We start from the raw sequence: 12,556 nt of genomic DNA, 5'->3' as shown, positions 1-12,556 counted from the left end.
CAATCATGGAGGGCTTCCCTGGTGGCACAGTGGTTAAGAATCCGCCTGCCAGTGCAGGGGACACGGATTCGAGCCCTGGTCCAGGAAGGTCCCACATGCTGCGGAGCAACTAAGCCCGCGAGCCACAACTACTGAGCCCACGCGCCACAACTACTGAAGCCCGCGCGCCTAGGGCCCGTGCTCCGCAACAAGAAAAGCAACTGTAATGAGAAGCCTGTGCACCGCAACGAAGAGTAGGCCCCGCTCGCCGCCACTAGAGAAAGCCCGTGCGCAGCAACGAAGACCCATCACGGCCAAAAAAAAAAACACAATCATGGAAATTGAAAACTCAGTAGAAGCGTTGGAAGATGAGGTTAAGGAAGTCTTTCAGAAAGTAGAGCAAAAAGCTGGGGGAAAAAAGTTGAAAATAAGAGAAAAACAGGAGAGGGAAGTATTAGAGAACTGGTGTAGGAGATCTGACGTCTATACAATAGGAGTTCTAGAAAGAGAACTGGAGGGAAGAAAACAATCAAAGAAACAGTGGAAAAGATTTCACAGAAATTTGGGACTCCCCTGGCAGTCCAGTGGTCAGACTCCACGCTTTCACCACCGAGGGCCCGGAATCGATCCCTGGTCGGGGAACTAAGATCCCACAAGCCATGTGGCCAAAAAAAAAAAAAAAAAAAGATTTCACAGAAATTAAACCTGAGTTTCCAGATTGAAAGGAGCCACTGAATGCTCAGATCCAAACATGAAAATAGATGCACAGTAAAGGCACAGCAAAGGGGAATTTCAGAACACTGGACACAAAGAGAAAAGAAAAGACCGTACAAGCGTCCAGAGAGAAATGACAGGTGACGTACAAATGACTAAGATCAGAATGGCTTCAGACTTCTCACAGCTGGAAGGCGATGGATAAAATCTCTCAATTCTGAAGCTAAATGCTTTCTAAGCTAGAACGCTATACTCAGCCAAACTATTCATTAAGAGTGAGGGTAGGTTGAGGAAAGATGGCGGGCTCGCGGTGAGTCGCAGTCAAGAAGCAGATTTTAAAAGCAGTTTCTCTTCAAATCATCTTTCATACCACCTGATAAGCATCTTGATTCACCATGGCATTGGCAGCAGTAAAATGGGCGATATCAAGCAGAACTATCTTGAAATATTTATTTCCAATTCAAAATGGAGCCTTATATTGTGTTTGTCATAAAACTACGTATTCTTCTCTTCCAGATGACTATAATTGCAAAGTAGAGCTTGCTTTGACATCTGATGGCAGGACAATAGTATGATATCACCCTTCTGTGGACATTCCATATGAACACACAAAACCTATCCCTCGGCCAGATCCTGTGCAGAATAATGAAGAAACACATGATCTAGTGCTGAAAACCAGATTAGAAGAAAAAGGTGAACACTTAGAGCAAGGACCCATGATAGAACAACTTAGCAAAATGTTCTTTACTACTAAGCACCGTTGGTATCCTCGTGGACAGTATCATAGACGTCGTAGGAAACTGAATCCTCCAAAAGACAGATGATATTGAGGTTTTCAGGAATCAAAGAGAAATGTTATCCTGCGTCTCATTTGCCATTTGAGAAAATACAATTGGGTATATTCACTAATATGTTATATAGTAAAATAATAAAATGTCTTCTCATAAAAAAAAAAAAAGAGTGAGGGTAGAAGAAAGATATTTTCAGAACGATAAGGTGTCAAAAAGTTTACGTCCCTGCACCCTTTCTCAGGAAGCCACTTGGCGTGTTCCACCAAACAGGGGGAGGAAAGCAAGAAAGAGGAAGTCATGGGAAGCAGGAAGCAGGGGATCCTGCCGCAGAGCGAAGGATGAAGGGGACTTCAGGGTTCTGGTGAGGTGGTCCCAGACTGCAGGCTGTGCCCCAGCTGAGAAAGCAGAGTCTATTTCCAGGTGATAGAATACCTGATACACCGGGATGCCCCTGGGGAGATTTGAACTTTTGGCAGAATTTGGAGTTGAATTAGTATTGAGAATTAAGCAAAATAAAAAAGATGACATTAACTCCAGGGAAACGAGAAGTTGAGCAAGAAAGGAACAGTTATCATGATACATTATGTGGCTCAGACATGAACAGTGTTTATGTAGTATCATGAAGATGTCAACCATGGCCGTTGATCTGAACAAAATGAAGGTATGATGATTTTGGAGGTCAGGAAGTCGCAATGTAAGTGTGTGGTCTGGGGATACAGAGGTGAAACCAAAAGAGTGAGTTAAAAGTTGCATTGGAAAATGAGGGTTGGGGGGCGGCTGTGTTTTGTAAGAAGGCTTGTAAAACTCGCTCTTTAAATTGCATGCATGTATAACTCTGATAATGAGTAGAAACTAAATTTAAAACACACACCCTTGGGACTGCCCTGGCGGTCCAGTGGTTAGGGCTCCGTGCTTCCACTGCTGGAGACCCAGGTTCGATAACTATCCTGCAAGCTGCATGGCAAAAAAAAAACAACAAAAAAACATACACACACACTCTAATGAGTTACGTGCTCAATTTTACCTTGTTGGTAAATCAGCAGGATGTGAACTTGTGCTTCAGTGTGGACTCATTTTTGGGCAGCCCTGGAAAGAGTGAATACAGATTCTCCTTATAATAGGTGAATACATGAATGTATATCCATGCTGCTTTTACCTGCTGTTGGCTATTGAGGTGCCACGTGAGAGTTTTATCTTCAAAAAGCAAAAAATGCTATCTCATTTTTCCCATTTGTATTTATTTAATTACTAGTGAGGTAGAACCTGTTTAAACGTGTCTTACTGGTCACATATAGCTCTTTTTTATGAATTGCTACTTGTGCCCATTTTCAACTCAAGGTAGAAACTTGTAAAAAACATATAAAAATGCTTTGTATATTTACCCCTGGTTAATGCACGCACTTTGCACATATTCCTTCCCAGTTTACAGTTTTCCTTTCAATTTTGTTTGTGACGTTTTTGACATTCACCTATGTGGGGTCACTTTTATGCTGCCATATCTACTGGTTCTTTCCTTTATACACTCAAATGCTAGTGATTTTATCTTTGGTACCTAGAAATCCTGCCTCATCTCCATAGTATAGAATCATCTACATTTTCTTTTAATACATTTTTGGGGTTTTTTCCCTTCGTATTTTAAGTCTTTGGTCTGGCTGATATTTATGTTGGCGTAAGATGTGAGGTAGGTCTCTTTCTCTACCTAATGGTCAGCCAGGCATTCCAACACTATTTACAAATGAGATAAGCAGGCTCTGAATTTTTTGAAACATGAAACAGAAAAAAAAAAAAAAAGGCAACCTTGTGTTTCTGAGTGGTTCTGGGGAGCTGTACACAGGCTCTGCAGACAGATTTGCTGGGCTAAAGCCCCACTCCCCCATGGGAGTCCCAGGGAAGGCCATGGGTACGCCCCCCAGACTGGGCCCAGTTCAGCCCCGCCTCACTCCCCTCCGGGCCTTCCTCACAGGCTGATCCCAGCTTCCCTGTGTTGGAAACCTCTCTGCCCCCGGAGTCTTCATTGTCAGGCCGACTCTGCCCACTTCCCCTGACACCCTAGGGCTGCACCTCATTCTCCCCGCCAGGCCGGTCCCGGGCTGGGCACTGCTCACAAGTTCTCTGTGGGTGGACCCTGTTCATCCCACCGTCAGAGGACAGGAGGAGGGGGGCTGTGGGCAGGGTCTCAGAAGCAGGGCAGGCTGGACCAAGCCATCCTCAGCTACTGGGCTGGGTGCCGGCCCGGGTACTAAGCTGGGGCACAGGGGACCCCCAGCTCAGCCCGGGTGGGGATGGAAGCACAGGAGGGTATTGTGGTGTCAGGCTGCATTTCACAAGTTGGGCTGATGGGCCAGATGGTGGCATGTTTAATAGGGTAATGACCTAGGGCAGCAGCTGGGGGCCTTCAAGCGGCCTAGTGTGGTCTGAGGGACCCACAGGAGTGGGAATGGAGGCCAAAATCCGCTCTTGAGGATGGACGAGGGAAAGTGGGAAGGGAGTGGTCCCCTGGGGCCCTGGGCTGAGCCGCTGGCTGAAGGTCTGGGGACACCCACCCAGAACCAGAGAGGGGGCCAGCCAGGTGGTGGGTTCCGGGAGCCTGGTGGGCTCCTGCCCGGCAGCCTGGTCTCGCCTGGAGGGCAGGCCTTGGGGAGCTGAGTCTCTCCTGGGGGTCTGTGCTCCTGGGAGCCACCCAGGCTTACCACCTCTGGTCCAGGGGGCTTCACAGCTGCAGAGGCCACCTCACCCCCTCTCATCTCAGGCACCTCATCCCAGTGTCCAGCGCTGGCCAGGGAAGGGCCGGCTGCCCCTGACCCTGGGCTGGGGAGGTCACTGGGCCCCCCTGAGGGTGACGTCAGGCCTTTGCATCCTGCGGGCCACAGCTTCCCCTTCCCAAGCCCCACATGGGCTTCCCCTTCCCGACCCCAGCGCCTTCCTGGAAGTCACGTGGTCCACGGGGTGGGGGCCAGAGGCTGCCAGGACGCGAGGGTTTGGGAGGGAGGAGGGCAGAGAAGTCTCCTGTGTACAAAATACCCACCTCCCCACCATGAGGGCGGAAGCCACCCGAAATAGAATGGGTTGCTTTCAAGTTCCAAACTGGGCTCCGGGGGCTGAGGGCAGGCCTGTTTGGATGTAAAAATAGAAACACGAGTGTCTGCGTGGGCCCCGCATCCTCCACCTACGGGGTTGGTGTTTTAAAATAGATCTTCCTAGTGGGGCCTGCCTGACACCCGGTATGTAGAAAATGTACCCAAACAAACCTCTCGGAGAGCAAAAGCAGCAGCTGATCCGGGCTTGGGGGTGCTGACGGAGGCCCGCAGTCAGGGTGCCGCCCGTGGGGAAAGGGAGGGTGGGGGGCGCTGGCCGGCCCTTGAGCTGGCCTTACAGCCCCATGACTCCATTTTCCTCCTGCCCCGGGGCTTTGCAGAGGCTGTGCCCCTGCCAGGGAAGCCCTCCCAGGTCACCAGGGCCAGCTCGGGCCCGCTGGCCGACGGGCGGTAGGTGCTGACCCACGCACTCAGGCCAGGCCGGTACTGGGCAGGTGGGTGCAGGCCCTGCCCTCCCGGTGCTCACAGCGGGCAAGCTGGCTAGAAGCCCACGGGCTGGGCCACCACCCACTGAGGGCAGCCTCCAAGCAGGAAGGGCCCTGTGCTGGGACCCAGAGATGGCTGACAGGGCCCTGCACCCAGGAGCCCAGCCGGACGTGGGGGGCGTGGTGAAGAAGTGCCGCGAGTTCTGTGCCGCGTGGTGGGCGATGCTGGGATGTAGGTGGGCGCCCGGGCAGGAGTGCCGGCGGACCACGCGGCCTCCTGTGGCCGGGATGCTGAGCTGGCTCTCCAGGAGCGATGCGAGAGGGAGGAGGCCGCGGGGCAGAGGGGAAACCAGCGGCAGGAGCCGCGGCTCGGAGTCTGGACGACACGCCCCGTCTCTAGCCCAGCGCACGGTCATCCTGTGAGCCACCCTCCGCTGCCCGCTCTCCGGCCCTGGCGCCCACTCGGCTGCCCTCCCCTTTGGTTCCAACAAAGGCAAAACACACCCACCTCCCGCCCAGGGCAAGGCGGTGCGAGAGAGCACCGGGGCCGGGCTGGGATGTGGGAACATCCTGGAGCCCAAGGTGGACGGCCCCTGCCCAGCCTGTCCTCCCTGCCAGGGCACAAACTGGCAGCGAGTCCCCTGGAGCGGGTCCCAGCCCCGGGCCCTGGCCTCACAGCCACCGCAGCAGCCAGAGCCCCTCCGCCTCATTCCCCTCCCTCACCAGCTGGGCTGTGGAGCCAGAGCCCCTGCCCAGGGCAACTCCCAGTGGCCTCCCCTTGGAGGGGCTGGGGCGGGTGGGAACTCGTTTCCCGCCGTCCCCAGCCAAGCGGGCGAGCTGCCAGAGGGTACAGTGGTGCAGCCCTGGCTCCGGCCCTGCCCAGGAACGGGCTGCCAAGGTGTTCCGAGCCCCTCCCTCTCCCCCCAGGCAGCCTGGTGAGCAGGTGCTGGGTACCACCAGGGGGCCACTCCCGGGGCTGGGATGGGCCAGAAGGTTGAAGCTTCCAGGGTCCTCTGGACACGGGAGCCAGTTGGGCAGCTCTGCCTAAACCTGCCATTTCCTTCCGGCTGCCCCTCGTGGCCTTTGTCTACTCATTCACCAACCACTTACTGAGCATCTACTCCATGCCAGGAAAGCACCGAGGCCCCGGGGACGCAGCATGGTCCCAACTTTGGGAGATGACACTCCAGAGGGGGCCTGGCCATAACACATACAGAGATACAGGGGTTCAAAGGGGGCAGGGGAGGGAGGGAACACGAGGACCGTGGACAGCCTTAAGAGAAGTGAGGAGTGTCTAACAGCATGATACTGAAGCGGAGATGAGGGAAGTGAGGAGGTGGACCACGCAGGGATCTGGGGGAAGAGTGATCCTGGAGAGGGAACGGCGAGCAAGAAGGCCCAGAGGTGGGACGTGCCTGGCGTGGGAACCGGAGAGAGAACAGCGGGACTGCGCAGGCGTGTGCCCCCAGGGAGGACTCAGGGTCCAGAGTGGAGAAGTGACATGATCTGACCTCGTGATTAGATGCCTCTGGTGTGACCATAGACACGGCCAGGCCAGGCCAGGAGTGGGGAGCAGATGAGGGGAGATGGGGCAGGGAGGGGCCAAGAAGGGACAGGATTCGGGGTGTACTTTGCAGACAGAGCCACTAGGACTTCCAGACAGACCAGCTGGCCAGAATGGCTCCGAGGTTTCGGTGCCGAGAAGGGGAAGGCTGGGAAAATGAGGGGCTGACTTTCAGATGTGTTAAGCCTGTGATGTTTAGAGACACCCAGGGAGAGCCGGTGAGTAGGCCATGGATCGTGAGCCTGACGCGGCAGCGCAGAGGCCGGCAGTGACTTTGGGCCTGGTCGGGGCTCACCAGGTGCCGCTTAAAGCCCGAGGCTTCTGGGGAGGCGGTGACCCCTGGGCTGGCAGCAGATCGTGCCCTCCCCGCCCTGATCTTAGCAGGGTCCTGCCCCTAACCCCAGACTGCAGCTGCCTCTTCACGTTCTGGGCCCTGGCGCAGCGCACCAAATCAGCAGCCATGGCCACCGCTACCCGGCGGCGGGTGTGGTAGGGGTACAGGCCCTGCTTTTGGTTGTCCCGAGAATATGGCTCAGCTGTCACCTGTGTGCCTTTAACTTGGACATGCTCTGCAGAGGCCCTCCACACCTCTCCCCTGGTCAGACAGGGGTCTCTGCCTCACCTCTGCTCACCCGCAGCGCGGGGCCTGCCTGCACACCCTGCCCAGAGGGGAGACCCTCCTTCTCACCCACACCAGGCCTGCCAGCTCCAGTGGGAACCCCCAGGGTGCCCAGCTCCTCTGGCCTCTGCCTCCTGCAGTTCCTGACTCGACAGCCTGCTCCGAGCTGCCCTGAGGTCCTAAGCAGGGTCCCCTTCCCCCACAGGGCTGGGGCTGCACTGGAACAACGTAACCTGAGCTGTCGGGTTCCCTCCAAAGTGGAGGCTGCACCCCGTTTGGAGGTGAGTTTGCATTCCTGGGTGATAATTCTCTGGGGCACCGGGTCTGTCCAGACTGTCTGCAGTGACCCTGATGGTGAGGCCTCTCCGTCCTGGTCTGCCCTGTCTCCTCGGAGCTTGGCGTCTGAAGCCGGCCCCCGCTTGCCCCGCCCTGTGGTCGTGCCCTGGCTGGAGGCACTGATGTCCCCCTCCCCAGTCACCCACCCCGGGACATGGTGACATGGTGGAGACTGCTCACGCGTTCATCTGCTCCCTCCCATGAGCCACAGGGGCGGGGACTTCCCTGCATCCTCTCGGGGTATCCAGCACCTCCGTGCAGGGTCTGCTGAACCAGACATCAGGGAGCACGTGCCCAGCTCCGAGGTAGTGAGCACTCTGTCAGGGGCTCCAGCCCGGCTGAGCCAACACCAAGCCTCTTCCACGTGCAGCCCTGTTCCAAGAGCGAGGTGACCACGTGGGGTGCTAATGGTGGCTGAGCCCGGCCACCTCCATAATGGCCTCTGTGGGCTGGAAGGGGCAGGATTTCAGGATCTCTGGGGTCCAAGTCCAGCCCTGAGAGCCAGGCTGTGCTGTGAGTGAGGGGTGGCCCTGGGCCAGGCTGGGTGAGTGTTTGTCAACCCTGGGGTCTGAAGGGCTGGGGTGCTGGCCACTCTGCTTGCTCCCACCCTTCATCAAAATTCTCCTGCCACCTCTCCAGCAAATGGGCCTCCCCCCGCAGGTTTTACAGATGGGGAAACTGAGGCCCTGTTGGCTAAATACTTTCCCATAGCCTCGCCTGCCTCCAGCTGTCCCTCCTTGGCTTTGTCTTTCTTCTCCAGTGGTCCTGCCTTGGTCCTGGTCTTTTTCCAGTGGACACAGCCACTTGGCTCTGGCCTTTCCCACCTCCCCCCACTCTCAGTTAACTTCTCTGACCCTGAGTGTGCTGCTGCAGCCAGGTGTCTCTTTCTGGGGCATGGGACCCATTGTTGGGCAACTCTGGGACAACGGACAGTGACATGGCCCAAGTTCTGTCCAGCTGCAACTCTGAGCACCCCGATAGCCTGGCTATGCCTCGTCTAGCCTCTCAGGGACCTCGGCCTCAGCATAACCCAACTCCAGCCCCTGGATGCCTCCCACCCTGCCTGGTTTGGAGTAGCTGGTCCAGCCCCTGCCATTGCTGCCCTGCTGGACTCTGGCCCTTCATGCCCAGTGCAGCACAGAGGGGCAGACCTTGGCCTCCCACCCGGACAAGGCTCAGCCTCTGCTGGGCTGGCCTTGTGCTCTCCCTCCCAGCCCCTTCAGGCCCCAGCCAGATCCTGTCCTTCCCCTGCTCACAGCTTCCTAGGCTCTGGGACCAGGGATCCCATCCCCTCCACCGCATCGTGCCCCAAGCCATTGACCTCTGCCCTGGAAGACTCCAGTCCCCTACAAGCTTGCTGCCCTTGCTCCCTCTCCCAAGAATACCTTCACTCTATCTCCACCACTTACCCCACCCCTTGGGGCTCCCCTCAGGAAGCCATTTCCTCCCAGAAAGCCCTTTCCCCTACAGGATCTGACAAGCCCCCTTTTCTCTAGGCCCCTGCCCCTTAAACAGGGTAATCTGGGTCTAAAGCTGGACTTGTGTCCCCCCTCCCCCCATGGCTGTGGGGAAGGGCCTTGGATGGGCGCCTCCCAGGAGGTAAAATTTAAAGAACCCTGTTTTCTGGGCCTCACACTCTTGGAACCAGAACCCTGGGCCCTGGGAGTCCAGACCTGGTACAAGGGCTGTGTCCCGGTTTGGAAGTGGCTGAAAAGTGCCCTAGAGACCCTTCTGAAACAAGGGTGAGGTTCCAGAGGTTCGGTTCCCAGCGAGCCCTCTTCTGCGGGGGGCAGGGGAGGGGTCATCCCCTGCCCCTGCCCCTGGCCTCCTGACCTGAGTCAGACGCCGCCTCCTGCTTCAGGATCAGGATCAGTGGGTTGGGGGGCAGCGCCTTCTCCAGTGGGGCCACCAGGTGCCACTTGCATTTACAGCGCATCTATTGTGTGCCGTGCAGGGATGGCGTGTCCACACCCGCAGCCAACTCCCGCCTTCTCCCCGGGACCAGGAGTGGGGAAAGGTGGGGGTTCCCCGGACTCCGACGTCTTGACCCCCCACCCCGCACCCAACCTCGAACTCCGAGGGCTGCGGGCTGCGTCTGGCACCTCCGCCTTGCAAAAGGAGTTGGTGGGATGGGTCCAGGGAGCCCGAGGAGGCGGGGCCAGGTTCTTTGGGAGGGGAGTCAAGGGGCGGGGTTGGATGGAAGAGGCGTGGCCCGGAGCCTAGGGCAGGGCCAGGTCGAAGGGGCGGGGCCGGGCGTACGGGGCGGGGCACGGGGCCGGGACGGGGCCAGACAGAAGGGGCGGGCACAGCTCCGGGCGGGACCTGGCTCCTGGCTACCCGCCGGGAGGGCGGGAGCCTGGCGGCCCAGCCGGGAACCGCCGCCGGGACGCAGGACCCGCGGGCTGGGAGCAGAGCCTCGGCAGGTAAGGCACGGCAGTGGGCGCGGAGGGACGGGGCGCGATCGAGTCTCCCGGGCTGGCCGGAGTCCCCGGGGCCGGGGTTCTCTCCGTAGGGCGGGCGGGGGGCGGTCAGCTCCAGCGCGCGCCGGGCCTGGCGGCGCCACTGCCCGAGGAAGCGCGCGAGTTCGGGGGTGCGCGGGGTGCACCCTGGAGGCCTAGGGGCGGGGGCGAGGGCGTCGCGTCTGTCCCGCGTCCCCCTCGTCCCTCTGGCCTCCGCTTCCCCAGGCCCCTGGGGCTCGCAGACCGCCGCAGGCCCCCATTACACGACCCACACATCCCGGCCTCCGAAGGCCCGGGCGGGGAATTTGCTTCCACCTCCTCCCGGTAATCCAAACTTTCCTTACCTCAGCCCGCGCAACGAAGGGTGGAGAAAAGCTGCCTGTTGGAGCTGACTCACACTGAAGTGTGAGTGACTGATAGCCCAGTGACCCTGGGGCTGTCTGCGACTCTTATTCTGGGGGACAGCGAGTGTCAGAGAGTTGGGGGTCGGGGACAGACGTCCTTCCACATGTGGGCCGGCCCCTCCCAGCAGCCCGGCTCTTTTCTGCTGCTCTGGGCCTCCGCTTGCCCTGGTGAAGTGCTGACCATGCTCCCACTGGGGGTGTTGAGGGGGCCTGAGCCCCACTGCAGAGTGCAAGCCTGGAGCTCACTCCCTCTGCCGCCCTGCTGGACCCTGAGCGCCTCACAGCCTCTCTCTGTGCCTCGGTTTGCCCATCTGTCAACTCTGATGACGTCCGTGCCTGCTGGTCAGGTGGCCATGCTGAGTAAAGGGCCCCTCTAAGTGACCCTGGCCTGGGGCGGGGTTCCGTGTGGGACCCCTGGGATTGCCGAGTGGAGGACACGCATGTGATCTTGCTGATGAGGCAGGTAACCAGGCCCTAGCACAGAGGGGGCTCAGGAAATGTTACTTGCAGTGATGATGATGTGTAGAATTTTTTCACGACAGTTTGACAGCCAAGGGAGCATGGCAAGTCCTGGAGTCAGCGTAGATTTCCAGGTTTAGGTCTAGCCCGGCGGCATTGACTTCAGTGTAACCCTGGGTCGGCCCTCTGCCCTCTCTGGCCCAGGCTCTGCAAGACCAGAGAAGGGGGCTGGGCTCCATTATCTCCTGGCTCTCCTCCCATTGTGTCCGATACCCAGGGCACCGGCGCAGAGGGCCCTCTGGGAGTCAGGGCTCCACTCCAGGTAGACCAGGAGGCCAGGATGGGGGCTCCAAGGTGAGAATTCTGTCAAATTCCCCTCCCTCCCCCACCGCCCCCCTCCCAGCCACCACTCCATTACTTGGCTCTGTGCCCCATATTGGGGCACACCCTGGCCAGAGGGGGCAGGCAGAAGGACAGATAGGTAGATGGCCCAGGCGAGTCCCTGTTGGCCATCAGGAAAGACGGGTGCTGACAGAGGGCCTGGCCTTTCTGGGGAGTCCCTCAGGCCTGCAGAGTCAGGGAGGAGCCCAACAAGGAGGCCAGCCTGGGAGAGATAGGAGGGTGGGCGGATCCAAACCTCCCTTGGCCCTTCCTGTTCACATGGACAGAGGAAAGTGAGATGCTGAGTCAGCCCCCACCATCCTTCCCCCAACATGGATGCCCGCAAGCTTGCAGGCCTACATGGGGGAAGCCTGAGGGAGCACAGAGAGACACACAGAGGGGCTGGGTCCTGGCTTTGAATCCGGCTGCCACCATTTACTAGCTGTGTGATCTTGGCCAGGGGGCTTCACACTGCTGAGCCTGTTTCCTCATCTGTAAAATGGGGGTAGTGAACCACTTTCTGCCTTATAGGTGGTTTTGAATGTCCAGGGGCTGGTGGTGGCACATGATTGGTGTTCAGTAACTGTGAGCCACTGGGGGTGCTTTCCCTGGCCCTCAGGGCTGGAGAGCAGGGATAGCTGGGCCACCTCTGCTTGGGAGTGGGGGTGGGGCTGGGCCTGGAGAGATCTGGGGCAAAGGGCAGGCTCCTAGGTCCCTGCCCGCTTGGGTCTCATGGCAAAGGCCAGAGTCTCAGGAGTGGCCAGGCTCAGGGAACCACCTGGGTCCTCCTGGTTTCTGTCCTTGAAGCTCTATCATGGGACATCAAGGGTCAGGGACTGGCAGGCCCCACTCTCCCCTCATTGGCTGGCTAATAGATGGCCTCAGTAAGGCCTGGGCATGCACGTATGTGGTTCTCTGATAACCCCAGGGAGCACGGTCAGCACTCGGCAGCCTGGCTGAGGGAGGTGGGCGGCAGGTGACCACTGAACGCAGGGTTTGCAATCAGCAGGAGGGCTGTCTGAGCCACGCGGACAACCATGAAGGTAGGGACAGACTGAGCCAGAGGCTGGCAGCGGGGAGGGTGGCAGACCAGTTTGACCAGAGTGGCCTGGTGTGCACCGGATGTGGTGAGAGTGTGGATGGGGGCATGGATGAAAGTGCACAGGGGCCTAGGCAGGGAGAGGGGGCTGTCAGGACGCTGAAATCCTACCCGCAGGTAGGTGGCCTGTCTCCAAAAGGCCTCTGGATCTCTCCAGTGGCCCTGACCAGTCATCCAAGGGCTGGGGACAGTGCCACATGTGGGCCACTCAAGTCCCAGAGGCGGGGAGGG

At 58.3% G+C, this 12,556-nt stretch overlaps 2 protein-coding genes across 3 annotated transcripts in view; both read left to right on the top strand.

The window, feature by feature from the left end:
• Positions 1-996: 996 nt before the first annotated feature.
• Positions 997-1,633, top strand: LOC118895779 (39S ribosomal protein L42, mitochondrial-like). The gene is given in 1 exon segment (XM_036853309.1): positions 997-1,633. A coding segment is annotated over 1 exon segment (429 nt). The 5' UTR covers positions 997-1,088; the 3' UTR covers positions 1,518-1,633.
• Positions 1,634-9,827: 8,194 nt separating this feature from the next.
• SH3BP2 (SH3 domain binding protein 2) overlaps positions 9,828-12,556 on the top strand; it is a 36,107-nt gene continuing 33,378 nt past the window's right edge. Inside the window, exons 1-2 of one of the 2 annotated variants that reach the window (XM_036853829.1) lie at positions 9,834-9,946; positions 10,332-10,387. The gene's annotated coding sequence lies outside the window, so the exon portion shown is untranslated. Of the gene's footprint in view, positions 9,947-10,331; positions 10,388-12,556 lie in introns of both variants that reach the window. The other variant, XM_036853828.1, reaches the window with a different exon arrangement.

The sequence above is a fragment of the Balaenoptera musculus genome, chromosome 5 (genome assembly GCF_009873245.2).
Source record: "Balaenoptera musculus isolate JJ_BM4_2016_0621 chromosome 5, mBalMus1.pri.v3, whole genome shotgun sequence".
In the NCBI taxonomy this organism is placed as follows: Eukaryota; Metazoa; Chordata; class Mammalia; order Artiodactyla; family Balaenopteridae; genus Balaenoptera; species Balaenoptera musculus.
The sequence above is the reverse complement of the archived record's forward strand: the minus strand, read 5'-3'. Positions and strand labels throughout refer to the sequence as shown.